Source organism: Cuculus canorus, chromosome Z (genome assembly GCF_017976375.1).
Source record: "Cuculus canorus isolate bCucCan1 chromosome Z, bCucCan1.pri, whole genome shotgun sequence".
In the NCBI taxonomy this organism is placed as follows: domain Eukaryota; kingdom Metazoa; phylum Chordata; class Aves; order Cuculiformes; family Cuculidae; genus Cuculus; species Cuculus canorus.
Window position 1 is genome coordinate 39,767,048 of NC_071441.1, and position 15,157 is coordinate 39,782,204.

General features: G+C 37.2%; 1 protein-coding gene across 9 annotated transcripts in view; it reads right to left on the bottom strand.

Moving 5' to 3' along the window:
• Window positions 1–15,157, bottom strand: part of NTRK2 (neurotrophic receptor tyrosine kinase 2) — a 204,582-nt gene that overhangs the window by 117,660 nt on the left and 71,765 nt on the right. For 3 of the 9 annotated variants that reach the window (XM_054053741.1, XM_054053743.1, XM_054053744.1), the window contains exons 12-13: window positions 6,849–6,887; window positions 6,414–6,485 (exon numbers count right to left, since the gene is read on the bottom strand). The exons of 2 other annotated variants lie outside the window; for them this stretch is intronic. In XM_054053741.1, the coding sequence (XP_053909716.1) occupies window positions 6,414–6,485; window positions 6,849–6,887 (111 nt within the window). Of the gene's footprint in view, window positions 1–3,579; window positions 3,633–6,413; window positions 6,486–6,848; window positions 6,888–15,157 lie in introns of those variants that run through there. 4 more of the 9 variants (XM_054053742.1, XM_054053745.1, XM_054053747.1 and 1 more) reach the window with 3 other exon arrangements.

The window sequence follows — 15,157 nt, forward strand, 5'->3', positions numbered from 1 at the left end:
CAGAAAGGAATTGTTATGATGTGGTCATCTTCTGAATTTTTTTCACAAAGGAAGATGATAAATTTTAGTTGTCTGAATCCTTTGTTACTCCAATAGAACTTGAAATAATAACTATTTCAGTAAGTTGCACCTAAATTGGAGGTCTGAAGGCAAATTTTCCTGGTCATTACAAACTTGACCTAAAGTCTGCCAGAGGAAATAAAAGTTTCCTGTAATAATGACTTAACTCAACTTATAACTAAGTTTCACACACTCACATTCCACTCTCCAAACATCTCTACATATAAGTTGCATAAATTTAGGTTTCTTGTATGTAAACCCAAGCATTCAAGGAAACACACAAGCAAAAGAAATGCTGAGCAACTGAAAGGTTCTATAATGTTAAGTTTGATTACATTCTCTCCACCATGTACTCATGGTTTAGCCTAAGCAGTTCAAGCCTGTGGCCTTGAACCAAACAGAGTATTTTAATATAAAAATCAATTCACATTTTTACTTTTTCCAGCTTGGAGGAAATGGAGCCTAACACGACATGTATCTCTGTTTTTTTTTCCAAATGAACTGTGATCTGTATGGAGAAAGCTCAAATTGCTGAGTGCAAGGGAGAAAAGCAAAGAGAAGAAGTAGTTGCACTACCTAAAAAGGTATTCTTATCAAATTTGTCAGTTTCTGATCTCAACTTGAAAAATAAACAAAACAATTCATTCCTTGTTTTATTTTCTTCTTGAACTTGAACCACTTGCTTCAAAGAGCAGTGCTGGCTAATGCTGTGGCAAAATGAGGACAAAATGTGCTCCTGCACAGGTTTCTGGAGAACACCAATTACATAAAGAAGAATAATGTTGTTCTTCATTAAAACAATGCCTACTTAGCAGCAGGAGATAAAGCAGTCTGAAGAAATCTATACTTTCTCTTAGGATTTTGCACTTCTTGAATGCACTAGGTTCAACACTGCCTTGTGTTTCAGAGTACAGTAACATCAACATGTAATACAACTTTTATTTCTAAACATTGCTTTTACCTTATGAGGCACTGAAACTATTCTTCATTCGTGTTATTAAGAGCTATAATGATATATGTAAATATTGCTTTATTTACCTAAAGATAAAAGAATGGACAGAAGACAAATATATTAAAAACAAATATATGTTGTTTTTTATACATAAAAACATTGACTTACTAGAGGCCAGGGATTCCCAGAAAATTCTGGATCTGAATTTCACATTCTATCCCATGAAGTTGTACAACAAGATAAAAAGTCTTGACCTTCTTATGCTTACAACAACAGAAAGGCAATACACCATACAGCATCTATGAATCTGAGGACTATTTACAGTAGGGCAAAACTTTGAGGTTTTCTTCTCCTCTATAATTCTTCAAAATGCTACAGTATCTTAGGAAGATTTCTTTTCCACTATCACTAGATTTTCCTCTAATGTTTAAATTTACGTTCTACACCTAAGTACACAGACAGCATTCAGTCTGTTTAATGGTTTGTTTCATTGACCTACAAGTTCATAAAATTACAAGGGGGCTTAAATAGAATTATATATACTTAATTAGAGAGCCCTCTAAAGCTGTTCTCAATATGAAGTGAGTTAGACCCAACACTTTTACTATCCTGAACTGTCTACTCAGCATTTTAACAGGCCAAAAATATTTTGGGCTAACAGTCCTCTACATCACTAACATGGATCATTTACTATCTTGATCTGGTTTTCCTTAATCTGATTTGGAGTTTTTATTTTATTTCCCAGTATAATACTTCGGAAGACGTGCTCAGGCAGTGAAAAATGAAACATTTGTGCTCAGCACTCCTGAAGAGAAAATATACTGTCTTTCTCAAGGACAGTCATTATACTCCCCTCTTCCAGCACAATATCCAGCAGACGTTTCCTTTTACAGTCCTGCTGCTGATGCTGTATAGTTGTTTTGCTTGTTATTGATCAGAGAGTGTCAAGGACATTAAAAGCTGAAACTCAAACCATCAGTGCTTAGAGCTGGTCAGTGCATACATGTTGCACAGTTTCCAATTCAGGGACAGGTTAAAGAAAAAAGAGAGACTGTGAACATGCAACTGCTTAGATTCAAAAAGAGAACTCTGCTGTAACAGCAGCTCCGCACAGAACCAAAGAAAATGCACATTAATAGAAACCCAGTTCATAGGAAAGGGCATAGCAATGGCTACTTGCATACACATTTTAAAACATGAACACCATATGCCTGAGAGATCAATCTATGTATTAAGGAACACTTTCTTAGAGCTTTCTGCAAGTACTTAAAAAGTCAAAACTGTTTAAAAAAAAAGCTGGTTACCTTATGACATCCCTAACACTTTTGTTTAATACACTCATGGATATGCATACAAAATACAGAAATGCTGCTACACAGATACACTCTTGACAAGTGTCAGTTTACACCCACAAGAAAGAATATCAGAACACATGAAGGACACAATCCAATTATGTCTTACCCTTTTGAAAAAGAAAATCACTGTCAACTTCAAAACCATTGTGACTCTACCTGAATACTGAAGCCAACTCTAACAGCACGTTAGCTTGCATAATTCCAAAGATCAATAGATATTCCACATTTTCAACACATGGCCTTTTGACAAGAATTGGCAAGTCAGGTTTTATATATTAATTAGGGAAATAATGTTGCTCATTCCCGTACAGAAAGAGCTATGGAACTATATCATATATATTCATTAATAATGGGATTATTTTGTTTACAGTTGCCTTATAACAATATTAACTCCTTTGATCATTACAGGCCTCAGAGTTACAATTGAGCAATTTTCCAGCTTCTTTTTTATGACATTTTACCTTGAGTCTGTGAAGTCTGAATACAAGACAAGATGCATATACTAATCATTGAACAATTCTAGTATAACAATCCTTTTTTTACTTTTATTTCACTAACCTCAACTGTCTTCCTTTACTGTCACCACTATTAAAGCACTTCCATGTGGCAATTAATGACCTTCCTTAATAAAATCAATCTGTGCATGGCCTATGATCAGGGTAACGGACTGACAGCAGACAAGGAAGAGTAAAATGCCAGCTAGCCCAGTGACTGCTTTGCTCCACCAATGCTACTGTATCATTTCTGTGCACCTTTTCTTTCTCCATCTTATGCAGACTTTAAGTTCTCTGGGCCAGAGATCATTGCTCCATTTTGAAACAACCTTGGCTCACCCTACAAATTTCCTCATGACAGCAAAATTAAGACACAGGTCCCATGGAGGGGGGGAACCAAGATACTCCAAAAGCCCTGCTAGTTATTTATTGCCACAAATCCTAATGTCACAGCACACAGAAGAGACAGTCTTAACAGCTGCCTTACAATGAACCTTATCTACATCAGTCCTCTTCCACAGCAACAGATGGGCTTTGTGGGAAGAGAAGGACGATGCACAGTGTATTTCCACATGAAATTCATGGTGTGTATTTAAGCTCCTGAAAAGCCATCTCAAAGTCTGGTATACATTTTGTAGGCAGCTTGAAGCATATACATTCAGGTTCTGCACCTCTTCCAAGGCTCCAGGAACTTCTTCTTTCCCCCCAGATACTGCAGTAAGTTGCAATCACACTAAGGACAGTGCTTGGCTGTGAATGTCCTTGTGATTCCTCCCAAACACAGAAGACAGAGAATATTGTTAAGGAAAAATACTGCACAGCACAGTACTAAATGAAGCAGTTTGAGTCTTCTTAATCACAGCTACTTAGAGCCAAAGGCAAAACAATGGGCATTTACTCCAGTCTGGCCTTGGTTTGCTTCACTCTGTTCTCAGTCTTACATGGACACAAAACTGATCTCCATTCAAAAGATCACTGTCCACAAGACATTCCAAGGAATGGAGAAGGAAAATGATCTTAGGAAAAAGGGAAGCTCCCACTCTTTCTATTTACGAGCGCTACCTCTTACAGCACCTTTGTGACAGAACACAATCCAGATATAAGAGGCTAACTGTACCTGTCAACCAAAAAATCCCATCTGAAGTCTTACTTGTAGACTTGACAGTATAAAGTAAACAAGTTTGATAGATGTTACCATGTAATTATAAACTTAATTATCATTAAATAAATTAGACATGAGTCTATAATGCATACCATGTTTAGTTGCTTATTGCCATAACTGCCAGGGGAGGCTGTTAGCAAGTAAGTGAATAAGACTTACTCTTATTTGAAGCTACGTTCTGCATCTGGAGCTGCTGGGTGTTTCATCCACATATAGCACACAGTATGCTACACATCCTATTTGAACCCTATTTGTCTGCTACCACTGATGCACTAGGAACATAATTTTCCAAGCTGTGTGAACAGCCGCAGAAGCATTCGTTCCCTCTCTGTGCATGTGGAACAACCTCCTGTCATGTTACCCAACCAAAGAAAATAACTCTTAAACTTAATACCATCATATGAATTTGTAGAAATAGAACCATTAAAGAAGGGTACTATCTGTAGCATTGCTGAGGTGTGCCTTCTGAATTTCCCCTTCTACAGAAAGAACAGTGTTATAACTATAATAAGGTTATCAAAATGCTCAAAATGCATTTGAAACCAGAAACATTTCTTCTGAAAGAAGAGAGATTGATGCTTTACTTGGTGACAATTCCCTAAACACAATGTTTACAAAATCTAGAGTCCTCAGTCTTCATAGTCAAATCCACTTGCCTTTTCAATAAATAAATAGCCAAACCAATACGCCTGGCTCTTCTGTGGGCAGGCAAACAGAATGACTGCATACTTTTGGGCTCCAAGCAGGTCTCAGCCTGCAACAATTCCAAGTCAAGAGTACCAGGAACCCAGCAATTGCTTAGACCAGCATTGGGCAAGATGGTGCTCTCCACTTGTCCAACCACCACTGCAGAAAGAATCGGCAATAGGGACTACACTTGCCTTCCTTTCAGGAGATGGGGTTCCTAGCTCATTCCCACCTCACCAACTGCCTTCCAGAAAATAAACTCAGACATACTTGGAACAATGCTGCTGCAAACTAGAGCTTGAATAATCATGTGAATTCAGACACGGAACAGACATACAAGATCCAAACAGTAGTTAACAAGCCAAAAACTTTTTAGTGTAAATGGGAGGTACAAGACTAGTTGCTTTCATGCCCACCTACTAAGCTGAAGATTTCAAAGACAAAGAGGCTCAGCGTAAATTTTTGCCATTAAATAAAAAAAAGCCACTAGTCCGGGTGTATATTCTTTTTTATCTACAATGATTTAATTTATATAATGTAAATATCACCCTTCCAGACAATGTCCCAGTACAGTTCAAAGGACATCATGGGTCAGGAACTATCTCCAATATACAGTATTTATGAGGCTATCTTATTTGAGGGATGAGGGAGAAGAGAGTTTTAAACGTATGAGCACGATCTATGCCTTTCCCTGCTGGCCAGAGAACGTACCCTAGCCCCATTTGCTTTGATGGCATATTGGTAGCCTCAAACACTGCTGTGGCTTGCCCCAGAACTGAGTGTAATTAAATACTACATGCAAACCACACACTATGCCTACTCTCCAGGGAGACCACTTAACAGATAACACAGAATTGGCTCTGATTACTTGAAGCACAACGGAAGAGATGAGTCAGTTACGTGAAACACATGCTAGTACTGCAACTGGTTAAATAATTTTCAAAATAATTGTACCAATTTTGTTAATGTAGGACACAAAAGCCTGGTATTTGGCCAGTTCTAATTATATAGGCTTGGTGCCATGAATCAATACTGACAGAAGATAAAGCAGTTTTTGACATTCTGGTTGAAAAATGTATTAACAGGTACTTGAGAGCTTTTGTGATTTTACTTGTCTGGACTGGAAAATAAGATGATTGAAAACTTGTTAGCAAACTTAAAAAGAAAACGCAAAAAAAGCAAAACCCACTTATCTACGACACTCATCTAAACATGATATTTAGTATCTTTCCCTAAATGTACAGCTTGGTTTGCTTACACCAAATGGATTCTTACCAACTGCTGCACAATGTATTTGCAATGAACAAAACAAGACAGCAAGTTACATTCTCACACTGTTATTTAATCAATCCAATTTATCAAATATTTCAATAGAATAAAATCCCTTTCAAGTCCTCTTCAAAGTCCTGACATTTATAAAACAAAGAATTTCCCAGATTCATAAGGGAACCTACCATGTATTATTAATAATTCACATTTTTTACTGCATATATATTTTTGCAACAAAAAATGTATGTATAGATTTACATATGCATATATAGAATAGGATAGATACATCCCATAAATATAACTTAAGACAAATGAAATATTTTATAATTATATCTGTTCTAAGACTATATAATTCTATAAATTCAGCTACATTTAAAAACAATACAGTCTTTGCTCTTTATAGGTTAGGAGTCTGAATAGCTTTATCATCTCACCTTCATTGTCGCAGTCTTGCAATGAAAGCCATATTTGATCTACCAGACCAACTCCTTTTACTTCACCATGAACTGGAATGGAATGCATTACCATTATTGGAAGTGTCAAGAGTTTGCTTTGCAATTGCGAATTCTACTCTTTTCTTATATATTTATATTCCTTTACCAATTGCTTTATTTTCCACCCTACTCAGCAGGGGAAGAAGCATCCATTGTGATACCTCTAGATTGTTCCCAGTTCACATTTTTCACAGTTAATCTATACTATTAGGACAGCTCTCACTATTAACTGATTTTTATTTTTTTATTGGACTGGACTCTACCGAATATTGCTTTTACATGTGTTTTAGTGCTATAGAAATATGCATGGCTTAGAAATATTTATGAAACAATTGTAATATCATGTTTCATGATAAGGAGTGAGGAGATATTCACCAGTCACCGGCCAAATTCTTCTTGGTGTGTATCCTCGGCCTGCAAAGACAAAGTGAATGTACAGATAGCCTCCACTGAAGTCAAGTGTCAATACTTAGTCACACTGCAAGGAGCGATCTTGTGGTCTGTGCTTATGGATTTTTGTCTGAGACTTTTACTTTTGCTGGGGTTCATATACAGATTAAAACATGAATTATTAACAGCCAAGTCAGTAATTCACTGCATTAAAGAATCTTCAGAAGTCCTACCATCAAAATAGCCTGTTCAACACCTGGCCCTACTCCTTACTCCCAGTACTGACATTAACCTCTAAACAACCTGCATTGCCTTCAGCTTCTGCAGGTTGCTGTCAGTTGTGCCAGAGCCCCGCGTTGCCTCACTGCGTCCTGTAAGGAAGGAGATGACAATGTAGCAGAACAACAGGTCTCCGCATCTCCTCCTGTTCTAGTTGAAGGTAGTTCAGCATGAGGCATCACAATGAACATAAACAGCAGATTTGCAAATTCAAGCCTCTGTGTCCTGAGTTTCCAAATATTAGTAAAATGTATTCTTTGCAATGTGAAAAAATGAACTTCACTTGCAAAGACAGCAGATCTGTGAGCAGCAGACCTGGACATAGATTATGATTTCAATGCAGGAACAAATGACTGAAAATAAAAAAAAAAAAAGCAAATCCCAGCCAAATGGCAGGACTTAACTTAAATCTACTTAAATTATATTGCTTGAAAACTTGTGTAGCCGCACATTTATACAAACAAATTTCCTCCAACATATTTCATATGAGTCACTCTACAGCTTTTTTCTCAGAAATTATATTAACATTAAGGTACTAGACCCACACAAAAAAGCAATAGAAATAGATTTTCTATTACTAGCATTTTATGAACAGCATAAAATCAATAAAATATATGTAAAACTGATTTGAACCATATTAACTGCAATGTCAGTAGAAGAAGGAAAATGAACTGTGGACATTCTTTGACTGATTAGGGATTATGACCCACAACAAATTTGGTTCCATTGTGTTCAACAAGCATGATTAACTGTGCTCGTAAAGGGCTACAGCAAAGCTGATCTCCAGGAGCTCACCCCTGAAATTATTATAATAACTCTGAATTCTGCCATGACTTCAGAACTTATACCCTGATTCTCCTAAAAAGCAGGATAAGGATGAGGCAATGCCTTAAGTTTTATTTGTTATTTTTCAGACAACATAAAATTGCACAGGAACAACTTTTTTATCTCCCACAAATATATTCAGCTCATTCTACTCAAGTGAACAGATCTTAAACATCACTTTTAAACTATATAATTTAAATTTCAAAAAGCAGATTCTGTTCAGCAATATGACATCTATGTGAAAACTGAAGCATATAAGTAAGGATAGGCAGCCTTGCTTTCCTCTTGACAAAGTATCAAAGGTGTATTTTAGCAACCTATTCAGAAAGAAAATGCTTGGCTGACAGAATACTCTAACAGGATTCCAAACAAAAGATATTAAGATATTCTTCTGTATTTGTGAGTGACTGTTTACGCTATTTCTCAAAACAGGGAAGCTTTTTTACAGGGACAAAGGTTTCCACCGCCATTAGGGGAACATTGTTTCCTTTCCTGCAACTAAAATACCAAATCTGGTACTCCCCTCAGGATTTACAACATAGTTTTAGGAAGTAATGTTAATTATTGAGTATGTAACAAGTTTACTTAGTCTGCACTGAACTAATTTCTAAACAAAGGAAAAGAAGTGTATGAAAAAGTGTACCAAAAAAAAAGTACACAAACACCCTACTAATATTATTTCAAATACACCTTTCACTTACAGTTCTGGAAAACAAATTGCCAAAACATATTAAGGAGCATCATCACCCATGCAGTGTAAACATCCTTTCCCTCACAACTTAGTTTTCTCAAACTTGACTCTATTTTACAAATCTTGCAAAATCAAATACCAGAGACATGTTATACCGCTGTTTCACAGCTTTCCTGTTCATAATGCAACCACAGCATTATGGGGGATGGAAAGCGAGAAGAAAAGCCCCTTTAATGATTGACACAAAGACATTCATGAGCACAGCATCCTTGTACTTGGATCAGGGAAGAGTGCTCTTCTATAATAACATGGCTTTCTGTCTGAGCCTGACTATCCTAGGAGTTATTGATGACAACTTCAATTAAACTAGTAATTAAATCCTCCAAAACACTCATATGGTTGGCCAAGGGTTGTGAGAAGGAGAGAGACTAAGCAGCAGTTGTGACCTTGAAAGAAAAATATTGATTGCATTCTGCCTTGTGAAGGAAGGGAGGGAAACTGAAATCGACCACCCTGAATCATTAATGAGCTCCCAGGGCATGCTCCTAACTCCAGTTTTTAACATATCCATGTGGACCTTTCTCCAGGCTTGCTCAAACCCAGCACATTTATGAAGTATTTATGAAAAAACCCCTGCAAATTCATTCAAGAAACATGAAGTACCTTTAGTTAACAACACAAAGGTGCCAATTCTTGTGTAGTTTAGACTATGTAATACATGACAACATACGTGTGATATATATTTCAAATACACATATATATGTGTGTGTGTGTGTTGATATACTATATTCATTACTGTGAGCAACTAAAAAAAGACTATTAATTACCTGCATCACCACCTAGGCACAGTACCCTCTTATTAGTACCCGCCGATACAGAACATGATTTTCCAGTCTGGCTCTTTTCTAGGACTAAGAAGCCTTTGAGCATACTTTCTATCAGAATATCCATTTGGCCCTTAAAAATGAGAAGACTTTGTTTTTTAACAAAAAAAAAGCGCAGCTCTTCATAGAATTGAATTAAATAAAATTACATGTGAAGTTATAATTTCTGTGGTAGGAGAGATCCAAATAACCGCTGATTTGTGTTGATTAGCACCAAACAAATATAGAAGCATAAATGGAGAAAAGAAAGCCAACCATCAGATGAGACATAGAAAGGTCTATGATAATTTTTTGTTTATTTATCTTACATTTCACTACATCCTCCTTTTTAGTAAGATTTCCCTTCTCAATACATGCTTCAGTTTTTCTTCTAAAGTCTCCTTTCCTACAAATTGTCTCCAACAGCTTTCTATGGGTGGTCTAGCTGCTGTGCCACTTACTGCAACACAAAGAAAGCCTCCTCCTTAAGTCTAACTATTAATGCTTGTCTACAAAAAAGTCATAATTTACGTTATAGGACTTTTTTTTCTGATTTCAAAATGCCTTTGTTAAACAAACCAATCATGTTAAAAGACTGAAAAATTATTAAGCTAAGTTTTTTTAAAAGATGGAAGCAAAGCAAGAGAACTTGAAGAAAACCATCATATAACCAAATCATCATTGACTGTGAACACTTCCTCTCAGAGAGATGCTGCTTAGCAAAGAAAGGTATACCAACAATGTGCAAATATGAGAAGCTTTTTCTGTTTACAGTTTAATACAGCAAGGAATAAAGGCAACAACTTCTGTCTCCACTGCTGCACAGCAGTGCATTGGCAGAGGTCTATAGGTTGTATCTGCACAAAGGAATCCTCAGTGTGTCAAAGACAGAGAGCTCACGTGTAGCAAGTTCGCTATTTTCAAAATATCCACGTGATTAGATTCCCTATTTAATTAGCAATATTTCCATTGTCTAGAGACTAGAAATCTTTTTTAGAAAGACTCCCTTTTTCAAGGACAAGAAGGTAATATTGATGAAGGCGAGAATTACTACTACTGGAATTAAATTCAGATACCTTCTATAGTAATAGGATGTAAAAAAACACAGGAGTAACAGTGCTGCTTCTATGCTTAAGGATTACTGAATTAATGTCATAAAATAAACTAATAACTATTATCTTACACAAAGCTCATTAAAAAATCTACACAGCAAAAACACACTCAAAAGGAGATTATCCCTTTTGCCTTAGACTCTGAAATACAACAGTTCTGCTCACCATGGAAATTTACATTTTCGTATGCTAGTGAAAAAATATCAAAAAAAGATTAAAACATCATAGATAAGGAACAAGCGAGCTGGCCAATGATAAATCATTTATGTAAGAGAGAAAGAGATGAGCTATGAATTACAGTGACAGACTACTCATGAAGGAACACGTGCAAACCTACATTACAATAAAACCAAAAGCAAATGAGTCGTCGGTCTTAGTCCAAAACTTAATCTGACCACACAGTAAGTTTAGCAAGAATCTAGTCATGCACAGCTTTACAACAGGAATTACATGGTGTTATACAGAAAGAGAAGAACAATTCATAATTTTATTGTTCAGTTTACATTTTCACTCTATCATTGTCTGTTCCATAAGATAAAAGTAATGAACAATGAGGTGTTTCAGCACCATGAACTGGAGAATATCTATATGTCATATCCAAGGGTGTATAAGACCTATGTATTAATTTTTTCTGACAAAACAAGGAAAAAACGATTCTAAGTCAAAAGACCATTATTAAATATCTTTTTCTTTTTACATTTCAAAGAGTTAGAAACCTTCCCACTTTCGCATATGTAGTTGTGTTCAGTTGCACGGCTCTTTCACAGACTTCATACAAAACCAAGGAGCAATAAAATTGGAACGTTCCTCTGTAAGAAAAGTTAACTATCTTGGCTATAACTACTACAGCCAGTTAACACCAGAGAGGACTTGCAATGATTGTTATAAAAGACCAAGTACAAAATTCTCCCCTTTCACACATACTACAAATGTAATATCTCTGCAATCTATCATAGTGCTTCCTCTGCACTGACTGAGAGCTCCTATTTCCATCAGTGGTGTCTCCAGTGCTGAAAAAGCAATAGCATGCAGCAGCCAGGCTGTGACAGAGGTTTGCTCTCACTGCTGGCTGAACCCTGCAGGACCCATCACCACCACACCACTAGCGATCCTTCTGTTTTAACAGAACTGATCCATAGTTCTAATCAGCTGCTTCTATGTACACAATTATTCACATATGGTGTGTGGGAGAGGCCTCATTTTTTTTGCATTCAAGATTTTAATTGTACATAGTGCATATACTGAAATCCACTGTACTCCTTGAACTATTCAGAAAAAGTCTGTCTGATGCTTGTTACTGTATTCTTTGATATGTTTACACCCAATCTTGTGACCACATGTTAATCACACAGGTCAGATTAAATAAACTTTTGCCAGCAGAGGTGTCTTAACTAAAGGCCAGAATAAGTGCTATTGTACAGAGCTTTGCATAACAAGATTCTCCTCTCCCTACTTTTTTGATCCTGTAGCAGCTGTGGCACAAGAAGTACATTTCTTGGCCCTGGCTGTCTGATATTCAGTGCCACTGGTTTGGCCTTGATTCATGCCAAGCTGAAGTTTAAATATTTTAATTTTTTTCCTTTTCGCTCTGTTTTCTTAAAAAGGTGCGCTGGAATTCATAACTATGTGGACTCACTGACGGGGACCAGAAAAGACAGCTGACTGCAGGACACCATTATTAGCTGAGTAGCAGGACATCTCTCACAACAGAAGCACAGATTTCTTCCTCTGGTCCCATGATACTATTTTGAAACATGCACACCTTCTGCTTTCAAATTCCACAGTAACAAAGCAGGCTCACAACCACAGAGTTCCACTAACTGCAAGAGCTTGACTTCAGGTCAGGAGAAGCTAGAGAGGAGAGAAAAGGTGGCTTCCCAAGCTTTCACTCTGCTGTTACAGAGCTCAGAGCATCTCCTGGCCTCAGTTATAGCGAATGGACTGGGTCTGGCAACCTTTGCAAGATACATGTAAAAGATACACTCCCATTACTGGACTGTCCTAGAACAAACTCCTACTGGCCTTTCTCTCACTTCACAGTCTGTCAGAGTTGATACTCTGCAAAGCTCTCAATTCTCGCTCTTCACTACCTTTTCTGTTGCTCTCATCTTATACAGTTGCCATTCATTCCTTTCTTCATTCACTTACCCAATGATTTTTTTCTCCTTTCTATGACATCAGGGACCATCTTTTAAAATCTAGATCTCCCTCAAATGGAAAAGAAATCACACTATCCCTCTTTCTGTCATTCTTGCAACTGACAGAAGTTAGTGCCACCTTCCTCAACATAATCCTCCTCTCTTAACCCATTCCTGCTCTTCTCTTTCTACTCCAAATTTAACGAATCCTTCCAGTACAAAACTGGAAAAGGGTGTGATTTTTGCCATCCTTGATTTGCTTTCCCTTAGTCATATGACAGTGTTTTCCTTAACTATAATACAATCTTCTCCATTTTCTCCATCACAGTTAAAGACATTCCCTACTTGCTCATCAGTTCTAGTCTTCTTACTTGGACCCAAAAATCTTTCCTCCTAGTTTCCCTTACCTCTTTTTTCACCCCCTCTCACCCTTTTCTATCACTTCTTACTTACCTTTACTTCACCCATAATGAAGGCAAGCTTTAAACTGTTACCTGTATTTCTCATTGAGCTCACTGAATGAATTGCAAGAGGTTGATCTTGGACTACTACCCGATCTTGGGCTACTACCACCCCTCTGGCTACGACCTCCTTGCTCTGCATCCAAGGCGTTACTCAGTGTAGTCCTGATCCATGACTGTATTTCCTATTACCTTTATGTAACACACCATTCACCTTCTGTCTAAGAGTTTCGCATGACTCATGGTTGAGAGTTATTTCTTCAATCCAAACTGCCAGACACTACACTTCTTTACAAGACGACACTTTAATTCCTTACAGGCAACCGCACAAAGTAAAAAAGAAAATGTAATTTTCTTCACAAGGTAGCAGTCAAGATGATGCTAGTACAAGGGATCTCCAACCACCTGTACTACCACTGGCACTACTGCTGAAGGCAGATGAAAATCTACACAACAAACTACAAAATATTATTTTACAGAAAAGGAAAACCGAATCTGTTCAGTCTGACTGCAGGAATCATGCAATACAATGCAAAATTAACTTTTTTTATTTTTCCATCTTTAAAATTTGAGACATATTTTGCATGATTAGCAACTAAACAACAGAAATGTGTCAGAGCTACAATTGCATTTCAAAAGGTGAATCATAAGCAGTGAAGCCATGACGTATTTAAAAAATTGGCATATTTGGTTTTTAAGTGATTGAACTATGACTATACTAGACAAATAAAAATACTCGAGTGCCATTAAGTTCTGTTAAACAAAGCAGAAAGCCATTTTGGAAGATATTTATCTGCCTATAGCTGACAGGCAATACACCAAACCACAAATGTGTAAACAGATATGAACATGAATGTACATGAAACCCCTGAGTAAAAAGGACTCATCAGTTCAGGCTACAACCTGTGTTCATACCTAACACTAGATATATGCATTTTTCTTACTGAAAAAAAAAAGTAAAAATACTTTTTAGTGTACATTTTGTGCTTCCCACATACAGCAGCCAATGCAGTCAGGCACATACGAGGCACAGCTATGGGCACCCTCCGAAATTTCAGTTCCTTAAACTTCTTCTTCCATAACTTTTTTGGAACTAAGACTCACCTAGGAGAATTGGTTCTGGTCCATACATTGTCAGAGAAGATTCAGGAGAGACTTTACTAGCTAGAACTCTTTTCTATTAACTTTTTTAAAGTCCTGCCATACTGGCTAGAAGCAGTATTCCAGCAAAGCACTGATTTTTCATCCTCTATTTAAGAAGCTATTTAAGAACCATTCTAAGATGTCTCCCTCATCCAGAGCCCACTACGTTACAGTGCCAAGGTTAATTGAGGAGCTATAGGTCAATATTAAGTTCCATGTATTCTCTGGAAGGATTTAGTTTCCCATGCTACTATAAAGATACTCTCTTCGATGTACATGGAATCTGACACAGCCAACGGCAGGGCCTCTCCCTGCTGCTTATCTCTCCCCAAAGAAATGCTAACCCCATCAATCTATATGAGTCTAATTCCCATCTACACCCACTTACTGGCAGAGTAGTATAAAGGGGTCATTGTCTATAAAACAGTCAGGCTCACTGACTTTTTTTCAGTGAAGGATGCCATCAGCATACCAACATCTTTAGACACCACTGATCCATTCTGTGCAGTCCACTTCCTCCTCCCCTTCCCAAAATCTGCCACTTTGCAAGGACACCACCTCAGTTTTAAACATTAAGAAAGCTCTTTGACAATGTAACAGTAACAAACACCGGATTCTCAAGTCTCCACCATAGCTGAGGTTCTACTTTCCACCCCCCCCCCCCACTGAAGTACAACAAACTGGTGACCAAGTTGTTGAACTGAAAGAAAACACTTCAATTAAAGCTTTTCCATAACATTACTCACTATCCTGAATGCAGAAAGATTATCAGTAGTAACTGC